This window comes from Delphinapterus leucas, chromosome 12 (assembly GCF_059928025.1).
Source record: "Delphinapterus leucas isolate spDelLeu-1000000601 "Yukka" chromosome 12, BTC_Dleu_Yukka2, whole genome shotgun sequence".
Classification (NCBI taxonomy): domain Eukaryota; kingdom Metazoa; phylum Chordata; class Mammalia; order Artiodactyla; family Monodontidae; genus Delphinapterus; species Delphinapterus leucas.
In genome coordinates, this window is record NC_143140.1 from 26,758,015 (window position 1) to 26,777,428 (window position 19,414).

At 36.2% G+C, this 19,414-nt stretch overlaps 1 protein-coding gene across 10 annotated transcripts in view; it reads right to left on the bottom strand.

Moving 5' to 3' along the window:
* Positions 1 to 19,414, bottom strand: part of SNX14 (sorting nexin 14) — a 66,967-nt gene that overhangs the window by 15,142 nt on the left and 32,411 nt on the right. For 8 of the 10 annotated variants that reach the window (XM_022552123.3, XM_022552131.3, XM_022552159.3 and 5 more), the window contains 6 exons: positions 16,991 to 17,146; positions 16,507 to 16,631; positions 15,770 to 15,828; positions 14,367 to 14,393; positions 12,162 to 12,294; positions 5,854 to 6,055 (listed from right to left, as the gene is read on the bottom strand). In XM_022552123.3, the coding sequence (XP_022407831.1) occupies positions 5,854 to 6,055; positions 12,162 to 12,294; positions 14,367 to 14,393; positions 15,770 to 15,828; positions 16,507 to 16,631; positions 16,991 to 17,146 (702 nt within the window). The remainder of the gene's footprint in view (positions 1 to 5,853; positions 6,056 to 12,161; positions 12,295 to 14,366; positions 14,394 to 15,769; positions 15,829 to 16,506; positions 16,632 to 16,990; positions 17,147 to 19,414) is intronic. The other 2 variants (XM_022552148.3, XM_022552141.3) reach the window with 1 other exon arrangement.

Sequence of the window (19,414 nt, forward strand, 5' to 3'; positions counted from 1 at the left end):
GGCCTCACTACAGCTCAATAAGAACTCGCAGGAGCTCATACACTCGTCTAAGCAACTATGCACCCCGAGGACACCTCCAGATCTCCTGGAATGGAGGCAGGTAGGGATTTTGACTGTGGCCCTGCAGGACTGTATATATCTGCCTATTTTAAAGGCTGCTGCCTAAGTGTCTGGCTTCCCATCAGCCTGAAACGAGGCAATAAACGGGATTCCTCCCCTTGGAACACTAATAGGTCTTGGCATATGTTCCATAACAGGCATATATCAAGAATAAATCAGGCAGTTTAGACAATCACAAAGGTTCAAAAGACAAAGAAGACCTAGGGCAAGGTTGAATTAGAGGGCTAATCACCTACACAGGCCACTCTTCAAGACTGAGAGAGGTAGCTGTTTCCCCTAATACACAGAAAGAAGCACAGAGTCAAGTAAAATGAGGAAGTAGGGCTTCCCTGGTGGTGCAGTGGTTGAGAGTCCGCCTGCCGATGCAGGGGACACGGTCCGGGAAGATCCCACATGCCGCGGAGCGGCTGGGCCCATGAGCCATGGCCGCTGAGCCTGCGCGTCCGGAGCCCATGCTCCGCAACGGGAGAGGCCCGCGTACCACAAAAAAAAAAAAAAAAAAAAAGAAGATAACTTATGGGGCCTATAGGATAATATCAAGTGAAATAACACTCGCATTATAGGGGTCCCAAAAGGAGAAGAGAAAAAGGGGCAGAAAAGTTATCTGAAGAAATAATGGCTGAAAACTTCCTTAACCTGGGGAAGGAAACAGACATCCAGGTCCAAGAAGCCCAGAGAGTTCCAAACAACAGGGTCCTCCACAGATCTTTCCTGGATAGCCACAGCTCTATTCCTGGCTTCTGCTGAGATGATTGATCCATGAGTCACATGCCTGATCTCTTCAGCAAACCATTGTTCAGCCACACCGTTGGCTTTTTTCCAGAGCATGATATATGGATAGTCTGAGAATTTTCCAAACCTTCAAGTTCTAGTTCTTTTTTTTTTTTTGACTATCCCTATGTCTATTGTTTTTTTAACACTTTTATTGGAGTATAATTGCTTTACAATGGTGTGTTAGTTTCTGCTTTATAACAAAGTGAATCAGCTATACATATACATATATCCCCATATCTCCTCCCTCTTGCATCTCCCTCCCACCCTCCCTATCCCACCCCTCTAGGTGGTCAAAAGCACTGAGGTGATCTCCCTGTGCTATGCGGCTGCTTCCTACTAGCTATCTATTTTACATTTGGTAGTATATATAAGTCCATGCCACTCTCTCACTTCGTCCCAGCTTACCCTTCCCCCTCCCCGTGTCCTCAAGTCCATTCTCTACTTCTGCATCTTTATCCCTGTCCTGCCCCTAGGTTCTTCATAACCAGTGTTTTTTTGTTTGTTTGTTTTTTAGATTCCATATATGTATGTGTTAGCATATGGTATTTGTTTTTCTCTTTCTTACTTACTTCACTCTGTATGACAGACTCTAGGTCCATCCACCTCACTACAAATAACTCAATTTCATTTCTTTTTATGGCTGAGTAATATTCCATTGTATATATGTGCCACATCTTCTTTATCCATTCATCTGTCGATGGACACTTAGGTTGCTTCCATGTCCTGGCTATTGTAAATAGAGCTGCAATGATCATTGTGGTACATGACTCTTTTTGAATTATGGTTTTCTCAGGGTATATGCCCAGTAGTGGGATTGCTGGGTCATATGGTAGTTCTATTTTTAGTTTTTTAAGGAACCTCGATACTGTTCTCCAAATGACTGTATCAATTTACATTCCCACCAACAGTGCAAGAGGGTTCCCTTTTCTCCACACCTTCTCCAGCATTTATTGTTTGTAGATTTTTTGATGATAGCCATTCTGATTGGTGTGAGGTGACACCTCATTGTAGTTTTGATTAGCCAAAACAATCTTGAGAAAAAAGAACAAAGCTAGAGGTATGCTCCCTGATTTTAAACTGTACTACAAAGCTATAATAATCAAACAAGTATGGTACTGGCATAAAAACAGACACATAGATCAATGGAACAGAAGATAGAGCCCAGAAATAACCCCACACATATATGGTCAATTAATTTATGACAATGGAGGCAAGAATATACAGTGGGGAAAGGAGAGCCTCTTCTGTCCTTTAATAAGTAAACATTGTTGAGCAGCAAACTCAAGTGGAGGAACAAACTCAAGTGTTTTCTACCAATAACTAGTCAGGACTCTTTAAAAAAGTGTCAAGTTCATTAAAGACAAGGGAAGACTGAGAAACTATCACAGAACATAGGAGACTAAGGAGACAAGATTAAATTCAGTGTGGGATCCTGGGTTGGATCCTGAACCAGAAAGAGGGTATTAGTGGGAAAACTGGTAAAATTCAAATGAATATCCCATCAATGCTAATTTCCTGGTTTCAATCATTGTACTATGGTTTTATAAGATGTCAATACAAGGGGAAGCTGGGTAAAGAGTGTATGACAACTTTCTGTACTATTTTTTGCAACCTTTCTGTAACCGTCTTAGTCTGCTCAGGCTGCTATAACAAAACACCATAAACTGGGTGGCTTATTTTATTTTTTTAATTTATTTATTTTATTTATTTATTTTTGGCTGCATTGGATCTTCATTGCTGTGCGCAGGCATTCTCTAGCTGTGTTGAGCAGGGGCTACTCTTCGTTACAATGTGTGGGCTTCTCATTGCAGTGGCTTCTCTTGTTGTGCAGCACGGGCTGTAGGCGCACGGGCGTCAGTAGCTGTGGAGCACAGACTCAGTAGTTGTGGCTCGCAGGCTCAGTAATTGTGGAGCATGGGCTTAGTTGCTGTGTGGCACGTGGGATCTTCCTGGACCAGGGATCGAACCCATGGCCCCTGCATTGGCAGGCAGATTCTTAAACGCTGCGCCACCAGTGTGACTTATTTTTAAAAATTAAAATAAAAATAGGGACATCCCTGGTGGTCCAGGGGTTAAGACTCCACTCTCCCAAAGCAGGGGGCCTGGGTTCGATCCCTGGTCGGGGAACTAGAGCCCACATGCAGCAACTAAGAACCCACATGCCACAACTAAAGATCTCACATGCTGCAACTAAAGATCCCGCAGGCAGCAATGAAGATCCCACACACAGCAGCGAAGATCCCGCGTGCCGCAACTAAGATCCGGCGCGGTCAAATAAATAAATAAATAAATAAAATTAGGGCTTCCCTGGTGGCTCAGTGGTTAAGAATCCGCCTGCCAATTCAGGGGACATGGGTTTGATCCCTGGTCTGGGAAGATCCCACATGTAGTGGAGCAACTAAGCCCATGTGCCACAACTACTGAGCCTGTGCTCCAGAGGCTGCGAGCCACAACTACTGAGCCTGTGCACCACAACTACTGAAGCCCGTGCTCCTAGAGCCCGTGCTCCACAACAAGAAAAGCCACCACAATGAGAAGCCCGCACACCACAACAAAGAGTAGCCCCTGCTCGCTGCAACTAGAGAAAGCCCGTGTGCAGCAACAAAGACCCAATGCAGCCAAAAATTAATAAATAAATTTTATAAACTAAAATTAAAATTAATAAATGGTGTTGGGAAAACTGAACAGCTACATGCAAAAGAATGAAACTGGACCACTATCTTACACCATGTAAAAAAATTAACTGAAAATAAATTAAAGATTTGCATGAAAGACTTGAAACCATAAAACTCCTAGAAGAAAACACAGGTGGCAAGCTCCCTGACATTGGTTTTAGTGATTTTTTTGTTTTCATCTGACTCTAAAGGCAAGGGAAGCAAAGCAAAAATAAACAAATGGGACTACATCAAACAAAAAGATTTTGCACAGTGAAGGAAACCATCAACAATACAAAAAGGCAATCTACTGAATGGGAGAAGGTATTTGCAAAGCATATATCTAATAAGGGCTTGATATCCCATATACATAAAGAACTCACACAATTCAATAACAAAAACACCTATTAAAAAATGGACAGATGATCTGAATAGACATTTTTCCAGAGAATACATATAGATGGCTAAACAGACACATGATAAGACGCTCAACATCACTAATCATCAGGGAAATGCAAATCAAAACCACAATGAGATACCACCTCACACCTGTCAGAATGGCCACCGTGAAAAAGACAAGAAATAACAAGTGTTGATGAGGATGTGGTAAAAAGGGAACCCTTGTGTACTGTTGGTGGGAATGTAAATTGGTGCAGTCACTATGGAAAACAGTGTGGAAGTTCCTCAAAAAATTACGAACAGATTTACCATATCATCCAACAATTCCACTGCCGGGTATCTATCCAAAAAAACACTAATTCGAAAAGATATATGCACTCCTATATTCACTGCAGCATTATTTGCAATAAACAAGACATGGAAACAACCTAAATGTCCATCAACAGATGAATGGATAGAGAAGATGTGGTATATGTATACAATGGAATACTACTCAGCCGTTTAAAAAGAATGAAATCTTGCCATTTGTAACAACATGGATGGACCCTGAGGGTATTAAGCTGAATGAAATAAGTCAAAGAAAGACAAATAGCACATGATTTCACTTATACATGGAAGCTAAAAAACAAAACAAACAAACAAAAGCAAAATGCAGACTCATACAGAGATCAGATGGGTGGCTGCCAGAGGAGAAGGATAAAATGGGTGAAGGTGATCAAGTAGTACAAACTTCCAGTTATAAAATAAATAAGTCATAGGGATATAAAGTACAGCATGGGGAACACAGTCAATAATATTGTATTAACTTTGTATGGTGAAGGACGGTAACCAGACTTATTGTGGTGATCATTTTGCAGTGTATCCAAATGCAGAATCACTATATTGAATCACTATATTGTACCTAAAAAACTAATGTAATAATGTATGTCAATTATACCTCAATAAAAAGCAATTTATTTATATTGATAGGGATTTGTATCTGAATAATCAAACATTTTAAATAATTTTCTGAGAGCCAAGAACACTGAGAGAAAAGCCAGATTTTAAGTACTAGGCACAGCAAAGAATTGAATCCAGAAGTTAACTAGGAGTATTCCTTTCCAAATTCTTTTTAACACTTAAAATTCCTATCAGCAGAAACAGCAGACAAAAGACGTAAGTGACTGTGTTTGAAACTGAAATGAAACTTTAATATCGACAAAGGTTTGTCTGTATACTTATTAAAATGCTGAGATAGAACAGCATCTAGCAAGACCGAACAGAAGTTACAGCAAAATCAAGTAGCAGTGACTCAGAACTGAAGAGAGCAAGATCCTGCCTGGTATTTAACTACAATAGGGAATATCATTGCTAGCTACTCTGAGCATTCTTCCTTCCCCATTCCTATACTTTATGTTCCTATGCATGAAACAGGATCAGCTTCTAAGAAAAATCAAACACCTAATACTTTTTGAAAAATAAATAAGGGGAATCATTAGCACTGACCTTCATCTTATCACTTCGTCACTCCTCTCTCGAAACCATTTCCTAACCCTGCCACTTTTTCCTTCTTTCCTCACAGACTGTCCCTTCTTCCTGAGGTCAACTTTATTTTTCTGCTCATCATTCCCAAAATGTGCACAACTTTGATGTGTTTTTGCTTATACAGACTGCCCACTCTCTTGGACAAAGCCCAGGGTGGCGAATATTTATCCTGCTATGGATGCTGTTTACCCCTGTCTCGACTGTAACACACGGATGAAATAACCAAAAGAAAAAAGACAGCAAAACATAAAGAAAACTTGTAAAGTTGTGTTTGATCATATTTTTACCAATTATTATTAGCCCAGAACAATGGAGGAGGAGAAATGCTGTCTTAATCATTTTAATACCTGATTAGTGCTATATGCATTAATAATATTAATACCTGCTCTTCTATCATTTCTTTCAACATCAATACAAAACACTGGTATTCTCTCCTTTTTCTCCTTCCTTTCAGAGGAGGTATCTTCAAAAAAGTCTACATATGGAATGCTAATTTTCCATGCAGCAAGGTTTCGAGGAGTATTAGGTGTGTTCACAGCTTCCACTGGAGAATCATCTTCCATTACAACAATACCTTCTTCAATCTGGAAAAAAATCATCAGAAAAAAAAATTAATACTTCCAGGACCTTTATACCTATAGCATATGAGATGTAACTACAAAGTAATATGCCCATATAAAGTCTATAATTTTCTAATACTTTTGAAATTAAGTGATATCAAATTTTCTACTGAAACGGTTAAGGGTAAAAAACTAAAACTAACAAGTTACTAGCATCAACTCCAGGTTTTGTTGCATCACCAATATATGAAAATTAAACAGAATATAAGACACTTCAGCAATTACTGGAAAAGATATTAAAAATACACAAATACAGAAAAATATTTAACTCTGGTAATAAGAAGTAGAAATTACTGTACTGATACCTTTCATTTAGGAATGTAAAATTTTATGATAACAGCCACTGATGGAAACTGCACAGAAAAACTGGATATGCAATATATTGTTGGTTACAAGATATACCTGTACAATCCTTTTAGAAAGCGTTTTGCCCATATACATTTATCAATATAAGAAGCCATAAAACAGTTTCAACCAAGTTAATTCCATTTCTGGCAACTTATTCTAACACAAGCATTTATTTTAGACAAATTTTTTTAAACTGTGAAAAAGGCACAAGTATAAATATATTCACTGCAGCATTAGGTAACATAAAATTAGAAAAAAGGTCTGAAAGGGACCCACCTCTATATAATTAAGATTGTTTTTTCATCTCCTAGCTTCTAAAATTTTAATAATATAAATATTTAAAATAAATATTCTTTAAATTATTACTTGAATAACAATTATTTTAAAAAAGCAGTGTTAAACATGTTCTAGAAATAAACATGCAGAAAGAAGGGGAAAAAAATGTCTGTCTTCATTAAGTTGGAAAAGAATCTCTGAACTGGCACATTATAATACCTGGTCACCTAGACATCTCTGATTCATGTTAAAGGGGGCAAAATTTTACAGACAAAACACAACCATCTTGAACACACTTTTTTAAGGAAATGAGTCAAAGGTTGTAGCACTTAAGAGAATTCTGAACAGTCTAGTCAGAGCAAACCAGTAGAGAAGAGGTACTTCTTTCCAATTGAATTCTAGCACCCTACCTTCACTCTCCATTCTACTCTCTTCCCACACCTGGTAGCCAACTCTCTTCTACGTGAATTCTTTTCCTCCCCGACTAAGTCCCTTGGCAATTATCCCTTTTTCTGTTCCTGTCCTAAAATGGCTTTCTGTCACCCCTAATAAGACTGTTAAGAATCTTAGGAAGACTTCTTAATGCTCTGTTGAAAACAAAAATGTCTTCCAGGCCTAAGACAATGAAACTGTAAAAACAGATGATAAGTGTTAGTTCTTGCCTTTTGGGGACAAGGCTACCTCCTTACAAACCTGGAAGAAAAACAGAGAAGCATGTGTGAGGGAAACACCCACTCCACTGCTTGGAATCTGAGGTACAGGGCAGCATTTTCCATGGTTATTACAACTGTAATTTTGTTAACAGACTTGGCTTTTGAAGAGAAATGGTAAAATGAATCATAAAATGATAGAAAATTTGTTTCACAAGCTGACTAAAAGCCAAGAAATGGGACATTCTTAAATAAAAATCAATCTAAGAAACAAAATAGAAAAAAATTCTTAGCAACATAAAAATATCAATAAAAGACAAAGAACAAAGTTTTATATTTTATTACTGCTACCATTTAAATGGTGTTTATATCAAAAAAGTAAATGAAAAATCTCTAGGGCAATATTTCTCTAAGAATTTTCAGGGATTCCTTTAATATTATTTAAAAATATATAACCAAAATTTTATAAAAAGGAAAACCAAGTGCTTTCTCATTTTCAAACAGATGTTCCCTCTACAAAGAAGATAGGGAATAAAACAGGCAGAGGATAAAAGGCAAAGAGATGTCCCCCTATTTCCTTGAGAAATACTATAATTTAACTCATTATTAGCCTTTCCTATGTTGGGGATAACTGCCAATATACCAATGGGCGTATTACATTCCAGAAGTTTATCTGTGAATCAGTTCTGAACTTGGACAGAAATGCATTTTCAGACAGACCCAACCTTACATAGAAGACTTTGGTTCCCAGGCCAGTATACATATGCCAATTTAACTTACAATTTATCTGATGGTATTATAACACTGTATAGTACTTACTGCACTTACTATGTGCTGGGCACTGTCCCAAGTGCTTCATATATATCACTTATTAATCCTCACAACACCCATATACAAGCTAGATACTATTATCCCCATTTCACATGTGAGGAAGTTAAATCAAAATAAAATTAAGCAATTTACCCAATGTCACATAGCAAGGAGGCACTGCTACCAAATGATCACGTCAAGTTGATCCTTTTTCTAAAAAAATAAAAATCTTCCAGGTCTCAATTTTGGATCACATACCACTTTAGCCCTGGCAGTGAGACTGGCAATTTCCCTTTCCCATACACTTCCTAAACAAGGCAAAGGAGATTTCCCCAAGGTCCCACAGTTTAGAACTAGCACAGTACCCCCAAATCCTAAGTGGGACTGTCTTGGTCTGGTTTAACACCCTAGCCACCTCCTGTCTTTTCTCTTCAGAGTACTAACAATTAGTTTGCCCTCTTACCCTACTTTCCATTATTACTATCTTTGCTTCCAATCAAGAATTTCCAAGACAACCCTTAGAATGGGAGAAAATATTTGCAAATGAAGCAACTGACAAGGGATTAATCTCCAAAATATACAAACAGCTCATGCAGCTCAATATCAAAAAAATAAATAACCCATTCAAAAAATGGGCAGATCTAAATAGACATTTCTCCAAAGAAGACATACAGATGGCCAAAAAGCACATGAAAAGGTGCTCAACATCACTATTAGAGAAATGCAAATCAAAACTCCAATGAGGTATCACCTCACACCAGAGAGAATGACCATCATCAAAAAATCAACAAACAGGACTTCCCTGGTGGCTCGGTGGCTAAGAATCCGCCTGCCAACGCAGGGGACACGGGTTCGATCCCTGGTCCAGGAAGATCCCACATGCCGTGGAGCAACTAAGCCTGTGTGCCACAACTACTGAGCCTATGCTCTAGAGACCATGAGCCACAACTACTGAAGCCCGCACGCCTAGAGCCTGTGCTCTGCAACAAGAGAAGCCACTACGGTGAGAAACCCGCACACTGCGACGAAGAGCAGCCCCTGCTTGCTGCAACTAGAGGAAGCCCGTGCACAGCGACGACCCAATGCAGCCAAAAATAAATTAAAAAAAAAAAAAATCTACAAACAATAAATGCTGCAGAGGGTGTGGAGAAAAGGGAACACTCCTGCACTGCTGGTGGGAATGTGAAGTGGTACAGCCACTATGGAGAACAGTATGGAGGTTCCTTAAAAAACTACAAATAGAACTACCATATGACCCAGCAATCCCACTCTTAGGCATATACCCAGAGGAAACTATAATTCAAAAAGATACATGCACCCCAATGTTCACTGCAGCACTATTTACAATAGCCAGGACATGGAAGCAACCTAAGTGTCCATCAACAGAGGAATGGATAAAAGAAGATGTGGTACATATATACAATGGAATATTACTCAGCCATAAAAAAGAAAAAAATAATGCCATTTGCAACAACATGGATGGACCCAGAGATTGTCATACTGAGTGAACTAAGTCAGACACAGAAAGACAAATATCTCATGATATCGCTTATATGTGGAATCTAAAAAAAAAGCATACAAATGAACTTACTTACAAAACAGAAGTAGAGTCACAGATGCAGAAAACAAAACTTATGGTTAACGGGGTAAGGTGGGGGATAAATTGGGAGATAGACTGACGTATACACACTACTATATATAAAATAGATAACTAATAAGAACCTGCTGTATAGCACAGGGAACTCTATTCAACACTATGTAATAACCTATATGGGAGAAGAATCTAAAAAAAAAAAAAAAAAAGAGTGTATATGTGTATATGTATGACTGATTCGCTTTGCTGTACACCTGGAACTAACACAACATTGTAAATCAACTATGCTCCATTAAAAATTAAACAAAAAATTATATTTCAATAAAAAATAAGTAAATAAAGACCAATAAAGAATTTCCTTCCTCCTTGGGCCACTACAAAACAGAACAAACTTTCTCAGCTTTTTAAAGATAGCCTCCTGGATTTGCCTGGTGGCGCAGTGGTTAAGAATCCACCTGCCAATGCAGGGGACAAGGGTTCGATCCCTGGTCCAGAAGATCCCACATGCCACAGAGCAACTAAGCCCATGTGCCACGACTACTGAGCCTGCACTCTAGAGCCCACAAGCCACAACTACTGAAGCCCACGTGCCTACAGCCCGTGCAGACAAAAAAAAAAAAAAAAAAGCCTCCTATTCCTGAAGCAAAACTATAGCTTGTATTTCAAGTAATTGGGAAGAACAAAAAAGAAAAAGTACATCTTTCCCCATAAAAATTATGTTTCGAGTTCACAATAACATGGGTAAATGCTTTTGTTATATTAAGTTATATTTAAGTTATATTTTGTTATATTATGTGGGCAGAGATCAGGATAGCAATCTACATATAGCCTAATTTATGGGGGTGGGAAGGGGAAAGATATTTTTAAAAAACAGAATCACAAGAATGTTAATAGAAGTAGTTATTGGGTGGCAGAATTACGGGTGGTATTTTAAATTTTTTTCTACTTTTCTATACTATTAAAAAATTGAGATGCTTAAAATCTAAAAACATAAACATTGTTTTTTTTAAAAGACTCCCTCCTCTGGTCTACTGTCTTTCTTCTACCCATACTTTTAAGGAAAAATATAAGCATGAAAAGAATGCTGTATTTGGATTATCTAAAAAGAAACAAAAGGATTAAATAAGTTTTTCTTCCATTAAAATTATTGTGAAGAAGCAATGAATCTTTTTAACAATTTATCAATGCAAAGGGACAAAGGTTGAAAGTAAGGCGTAAAGAGGAAAAATAGGTTTATTTACTCTTCTCTCCCCACTTCTTTCTTCTTGGTCATTAACAATCCAATCACTAATATTCATCCCTTTTATACCCAGGATAGTAAATTTCTTAAGAGCAAAGTTTAGGTCTTAATCAGCTTTTTATCTCCAGTGCTGAGACATTAAAAGGCAAAATGAAGATCCAGGATGTCTGTTCAATAAAGATTTTTTAAACAAATGCAAAGTACAAATGAGATAATATCTGCCTTTATAGAACTCCTTAATTGGTAGGAAAGACAATCATAAACATACTTTCAAATACATAAATTAAATCGTAATTTCAGGGAATTCCCTGGCAGTCCAGTGGTTAGGACTCGGAGCTTTCACTGCCAGGGCCTGGGTTCGATCCCTGGTGGGGGAACTAAGATCCCACAAGTCCTGCTGTGCAGCCAAAAAAAAAAAAATCGTAATTTCAAACACAACGTGGTACATGTTTTAACATATGATCTAACAGAAGCAAAACAAGGAGGAAATGTTCAATTCTGCTTGGGGACTCAGGTAGGGGCTTATGGGAAGAAACTAGATTCTGAAAGATAAGTATGAATTTTCTAGGTAAATAAAGGGGAAAAAAAGGCATTTCAAGCAAAACAACATGTGAAAAGACAGAGAAATAAAATAGCATGGAGGGTGTAATGTGCTTATAAATCTGGGATCTTGTTAAAATGTAAATTATGATTCAGCAGGTCTAGGATGAAGCCTGAGATTCTGTACTGATAACAAGCTCCCAGGTAACGCTGATGCTGCTGGTCCACAGATCACAGTCTGAATATCAAGGGGTTAGGTCGGACATCGATTAACCCAACTCCGTGTGCCTGGCCATGTGGTTAGAAAGAGATAAGATCAGGATATGAAGTAAAAGCTTAATCAAAACGTGGTAAATTGTTTGACTATTTAGCAGTATATCAGCTTAACAGAAACCATCTGGCCTTAGTAAGCAATAACTTAGTGCTCAGGAATTTAAAAAATTAGATTAGCACCATGAAACTATAATGACTAGTGAAAGAATGGGAAACATAAACAAAATCTGAAGTAAGAAGTAAGATTAAAAAAAAGGGAAAATAACAAGCGTAACCAATTTTTTATGCCACATTAAGTCTGAAATTATACATACAACAAACTGAAGAATTTTTACTTACAAAGTCATCTTCACCTTCAGCTAAGCCATAATTAGGCAACATAGCTCCCTCCATTGTCGTGCTCTTGAAGACTCCCTTAATTTTGCTACCTATTCGGCTAATTCCAAATGATTCTCCCCTCTTCTGTGTGCTCCTAAATATTAAACAAAAATGTATCAAGAACACAGTAAATTATTACACTATCACAACGGTCCAGTTTACTGTAAACAATAATAAAAATGGTTGCAAAAAGGGTAAACTGAAGGTATAGCTAAACATAACTTTTTGGATTTCTCAGTCATAGATTGTCTCAACATCTCTATAGCCAAAAGTGACAGAACATTTAAAGTTTAAATTTGAGGGGATGAATAAATGGGACAATATTTATTAACAAACATTTGAAATTTACCTACTATTTAACCTTAAAATATTAACTGAACTAAAAAGAATAAAAGATGAGAGCCCCCTAGTGGTGCATATTTCTTACTGCCATACATTTTTTGAAATAAATTAAAAATGTGGTTAGACCAACGTTCAAAATAGACTATCCTATTCAAACTGTACTGTACTGCTAAAAAAGCACAGTGTAACAGGAAAAATACAAAACAAAACAATGACCTTCTCAGTACTTCATTTTTAGATGGAAAAACAAAAAAATTCTGAAAATTTTCTTCAACTTTATTATCATATAAATACTCAAAAGAAGAATGAAGTATAAAATACACCATATATAACTTCAAAATAATAACAAGAAAAAATAAAATGCCAAAGGGAAGGGTTAGCAATGAACATAAAGATAAAAGCAAATGTACCCTAAGGAAGAAGCTTGCTCTGCCATATATATTAAATAATGGTTTTGTAATTTTTTTCAAAAGTGAATTTCTAAAAGCAACAACAAAAATATGCCAAAAAGCAGCAAAAATTTCCTCCACTACAGCCTACTTATTGTTGCCTCATGTTTCAACAAATAAAAACATAACTTTTATCCAATTTAAAACTCACTATGTAATACTGCCCTTACAACAGATGTCCAAAGAAAAATGACCATTTTAAAATTCAAGGAGATTGGTGTTGAAGGCCTAACTTAACGAATAGCTATTATTCCTATAAGAAAACGTATTTATAAAAATAATGCAACAGGGCTTCCCTGGTGGCACAGTGGTTGAGAGTCCGCCTGCCGATGCAGGGGATACAGGTTCGTGCCCCGGTCCGGGAAGATCCCACATGACGCGGAGTGGCTGGGCCAGTGAGCCATGGCCGCTGAGCCTGCGCTTCCGGAGCCTGTGCTCCGCAACGGGAGAGGCCACAACAGTGAGAGGCCCGCGTACCGCAAAAAAAAAAATAAATAAAATAATAATAATAATAATAATGCAACAGTTACAGAAATAAAAGTAAATTGATGAAGTGTCAAATGCACCAGTATATTAGTGATATGTGCATTTTATACATGTTCAAGGAGTAAATCAAACTTATTTTAAAACTGGAAAAACTCTAATAGTAAGTAGTAGTAGTAAAAAGGATACTTAAACTAGAATATTGTTTTACTCAAACAAGCATGCAGTTAGTGTTTTTAAAAAATCCAGGATTATAAATATAACTTTCTATGAGAGAATAAATTTTTCTGAAAAAAAATATGAAAATCTTAACAAAATATTATTAAAATCTCTAGAATCTAGATAGATTATGCTAGTAGACCTAGATTATAAAACAGTTGGGCTTTTTGAAATGACATATTTTTAAAATATTTCACTTGTGATTACACCCAGAAATACTGAAATATTGTACTTCTTGCTTTAAAGAAAGTTCTTTAAACACAAATAATTCTAAAAGAAATTTAGCAAGATCAATAACAACAACAACAAAGAATGAGTCAACAGCCTTAAAAAGCTAAATACTGGATTTTTCACTTTATTTTTATGCTGACATTTTTATTTTCTGATGACATATATAATGCTATTTCAAAAAGGAGACCTCTAGAATAAAAGTAGAGGTTAATCTTAAAAGGATGTCCCAGGGCATTCCCTGGTGGCCTAGTGGTTAGGATTCTAGGCTTTCACTGCCCTGGCCCAGGTTCAATCCCTGGTCCAGGAACTAAGATCCCTCAAGCTGTGTGGTGTGGCCAAAAAAAAAAAAAAAGGATATCCCAAATACCTGATATAAAGGCAGTAATTGGAGTTAAACAGATAATGTATACAGAAAAGAATCACATGCTGTCTCAAGACTTACCGAAAATCATCCAAACTTAGGCTACTTCTGCAATAACAGACATGTGAAATTACACAAGGAAAAGAGAAAGAGAAAGCCCAGATATTAAACAAGTTTCACTTTAGAACATAAAACAAAATTTAAAAGCTTTAAAAGTTACACAGGTGGATAGCATTATGAATAACATGATAAAGGAAAGAGAAACAAACACAATGGCTATTTTGGGGGGGTTGGGATCTGAATTCTAGATCATTTTAAAGAAAGTTTTTAAAAACTCAATATGTCAGGAAATAATTCTGGTTTTCTGCCCTCATTTAGGCAAACCATTTGTTTGATACAGTGGAAAATATTCAGAGACTAAGCCACCAAAAACTTGGCATCAAAAACGAACTTGTATTTTCTAATATGGAATTCATGTCTATATTAGATATAACTGTGCACGCTCCACACATTTTTAGTTTGAGTATTTTTTTAAGTTATGACTTAAGCTAAGAAGCAAAGTTAACAAAAGATCCCTAAATATTTTTTAAGTTATGCTTTAAGTATGGAATGAAACAGAAGAGTAGGTTAACATTAATTAACATGCATTAAAATTTTACTTTTTAAATGCAATTAAATAGAATGTGGACATAAAATATATGAATAAACATTTTACATATTTTAAGTCATCTAACAGCAAATCAGCAATGCTACCCTAAATTTTCAATGAAAGAATGTTAAGAAAGGCTTTTACTTATTCTATTGATATATAGGTAAATCAATCAAGTATCACAGAAGCAGAGTCCTGACAAGACTGATAGCTAACGTTAAGAGTCAGGTCAATATAAAGAAAAACATATTTTAAAAGACTATAAGCAGTACCCAGAATGAAAACAACCCATATTTTCTTCCTATTAATTTTATATTCTAAAGCCAGCAAAATTAGTGCCTTAATATGTTGAAGACAACTAGATGTTCGCCAAGTGGCAAAGACAGCTTTCCATCTCTGAGGTTATGACTCTGACTTACACTTAGCTACTCAGCAGGCTAATAAGGTAAAAGAACCACTTCCTCTTTCGCAGTCCTATACAGGAGTTTCACTAAAATTAATAAATGGGAAAAAAACAAACTACTCTCTAAAACTGAGTTATCTGTGGATTTCAATTATGCATGCAGTCCATAGTCTCCAATAAAGCAGGTGATCAAGCAATAATAATTATGAGATTAACAAGGCAATGGTGTATATATCTTGTTAAATTTTTCTGAAAGAATGTCAGGCATTTTCACATTACTATATGTAGTATAGCTCTACAATTCCTTAGTAATCCTGTCTACTTATGTAGCAAGGAAACCAGATTAATAAAGATAATGATGTTATCACAGAATGATTAGCGTCAACAAGAACCAAAAAAAAGAAAAACATATATATGTTTGAATATACCTACCTGTTGAGTTTTGAATTGCGTGTTGGTGATTCTGCACCTCTTAAAAGTTGTCTGAAATACTTAAAAAATAATTATGATTTATTAAACCAATATTTGATATTGAAACTTGCTACTTCACCTTACTGGTTTGAGCTTAAAGGAAACATTACTTAAATCAAGTGAATACAACCACAGTCAAACAGAGTAAGGATTAAGATATTGCAAATGGAGGTATTCAAGCCACTTGACTTCTACAAGTCCGTAAATAACGTATATACAAGAAGAATGGGGGACTTCCCTGGTGGTCCAGCGGTTAAGACTCTGTGTTCCCAGTGCAGGGGACCCGGGTTCGATCCCTGATCAGGGAACTAGATCCTGCATGCTGCAACTAAAGATCGTGCGTGCCACAACTATAGACCCAGCTCAGCCAAATAAATAAATATTTTAAAAAGAAGAAGAATGGGGTTTCTGCATCACCACTACAAAGCCACTCAGGCATATGGCAAATCAGATAGACCAATTTGGTTGCAATCTTCTAGTCACATATATACAAACATGGTTTTGGTATTAAGAATAGTTTTTATAACCAGCTTCTAATCTCCATTAACTTATGTAGTGGAAAATAGTATTCATTTTCTTAATTAACCATGTTTTATTTTTCTGTTTATTTTGTTATTTGCATTACTCATGTAACAATATCAAAGCCACTAATAAATTTTGAGGAAAAATCTTCAAACAAGATTATTATTTTGACTAACCTCATCACTGTGGCAAAACATAGGAGTAAACACATTTTCCAAGAGAGAAAGTACATGTTCATATGCTTCAAAAAGACATCTCATAGTCTGAAGTTTCACAACATCTATATATGGGCCTTCAGCAACTGTTAAAAAAATTATATTGCAAAAATTGTTTATGAAAAGCACAAATACATTATATATTAGTTTAAAATTCATTACAGTGAAAAGAGCATACAAACAATACTAAGACTGTTTTGCAGAAAATCCACTGTAAGGTGCAGATCACACTAGAGAGGAATTAGAACAACCAAGCTCCAGTTCTGGCAAGTATTAGTTATGTGAATTGTGAATAAGTTTCTTCATCAAAGCTTTCATCTTGTTAGTAAAATAGGACAATGCCTGCCTCTGTATCTCACACAGCTGTTGCAATAAGCAGGGAGTACAAGAGAAAACTCTGAAAAGAGTAAAAGAGCTACAGAATTCATGCTCATCTTTTACTTACTTTTTTGAATCTCTTCTACAATGAAGGGATCAAATCGAATTTTGTCAATACTTTCATCCAAACAATATGTTTTATAAATCTTTTGCAACTCTTCATGAAGAGATAGCATTTCATCATTTGATAACTCTGGTCGCAAAATTCTGTCATTGAATTCCTCTAGCAAATTCGGAAAGAATAAAAAAGAAAGAATTATTTTCATAGAATAAAACTACTCAATGAAAACTTCATGTTCCCACTCTAATTGTAATCAATATTAAAAGCAGCAAATATAAGCAATCTACTCATCATTTTAAGCTTTTTAAAAAGGTTTAATTGGGAGTAAAACAACTGCTGAGATGAAAGAGAAGCTCAATCAAATAGTTTATATACGAATATAAAATGCATAAATAATCCATAGCAATACAAATTTTCTAAAATTTAGAATAATAAACACACTTGTAAAATTCTGTTTAAAGAACATATTGGATTAATTTCTTATACCAAGGGTCTTTAATATTTTGAAATCTGATTCCCTAAATAACAGTGAAAACTAAGGCTTTTTTTAGTCCCAATGTTTTTAAACAATATTTCTGTCCATCATGGAGGCTGTAGACTAGTGATGGAGCTCAGAGTCTGAACAAATCAATCTTTTTTTCCTAAAATGTGAAAGAACAGCATTAGGAAAGCCAAAATATTGACTGCCTTTTTTTTTTTTTTTTGCGGTACGCGGGCCTCTCACTGTTGTGGCCTCTCCCGTTGCGGAGCACAGGCTCCGGACGCGCAGGCTCAGCGGCCATGACTCACGGGCCCAGCCGCTCCACGGCATGTGGAATCCTCCCGGACCGGGGCAAGAACCCATGTCCCCTGCATCGGCAGGTGGACTCTCAACCACTGCGCCACCAGGGAAGCCCTTGACTGCCTTTTTATTTTTTTACTACAAGAGGTAATATGGAGCTTACTCCTTAATTCTTAATTATCCAAACTGAAACCCAGTGAGGTAAGGAAGGAGTTTTAAAAAAAAAAAAACTGGAACAGAACATATAAGATCTTTGGGATGATAGCAAATTCATATAATTGGAGTCTCAAAAAGAAAGGAGAGAGAAAATAAGGCAGAATACTTGAAGAGGTAACAGCCAAGAATTTTCAAAAATGATGAAAAACACCAACATTCAAGTAAAATTCGAGCAGAATAAATTTTTTTTAAACTACACATTACAGTCAAATTGCTGAAACCCCCAAAGAGAAAACTGAAAAACCAATCAGGGAGAAAAGGGACATACATACAGAGGAATAAACATAAGAATGGAAGTTAATTTCTCCTGAGAAACAATGGTGCTGTTCAAAAGGTAATGGAAGAATGATTTAGAATGTTGAATGAAAAAAACCCATCAACCTAAAATTTTATATTTGGTAAAAATATCCTTTTAAAATGAATATAAAATAACATCTTTTCAGACAAAAGTTAAGAGAGCTGAATGGTACTATAAGAAATGCAAAAAAAAAAAAAAAAAAGTACTTCAGCAGAAGGAAAATGATATAGAAACCGGTTCTGCAGAAAAAAATAAAGACCACCAGAAAAGTAAATATGCCAATAACTATCAGGGCCAAAATATGTGTGTGTGTGTGTGCACATGTGTGTGTAAGAATGTGCACAGCAGCTTTATTCAGAATAGCCCAAAAGTGGAAGCAGTCCAGATAGCCATCTAAAAGGAGAATGAATAAAGAAAGAGTGGTACCCTCATACAAAAGAATACTACACATAGCAATAAAAAAGAGCAAACCACTCATCTACACAACACCATGATTCAATCTTAAAAAGCACTATCCTCAATCAATGAAGCCAGGCACAAAAGAGTACATACTATGAGATTCCATTTATATAAGGAAACTGTACAGGCAAAATTAATCTGTGGTGAGAGAAATGAGATCAGTGATTGCTTTGGCAGGAGTGGGAGCAGGGGTGGATCATTTGGGAAGGGCCCTAAGGGAACTTTCTAGGGTGATGGAAATGGTCTTTATCTCAATAAAGGTGTAGGTTTGTAGGTTATAAAGAGTGCAGATTTGTCAAAACTGATTAAACTGTATATTTAAGTTCTATGAGTTTCACTGTAAATTATACCTCAATTTTTAAAAAGCTATATTTAAAAAAGAAATTAGGTACATTAAAAAATTAGTCTGCTCACAGAGTCCACACAGTATCTCTAAATCTAATAATGTAAAACGTTATAGAACTTCTGGCCAAAATAAAACATTTTTGTATTTGATTATTGAATCAAAATAATCCTTAATAAAAACTGTGACAAAGTGCTAATGACTGGGTCTTTAACATATTTTCATTATTCTGAATTTTTAGCAGTTATTTTTCTGCTAAGAGGATTTGGTTGAAGTCAGTTACAGATTATGTTCCAATGTGGAAAGGAGTGGACACTTGAGAGATAACTCACA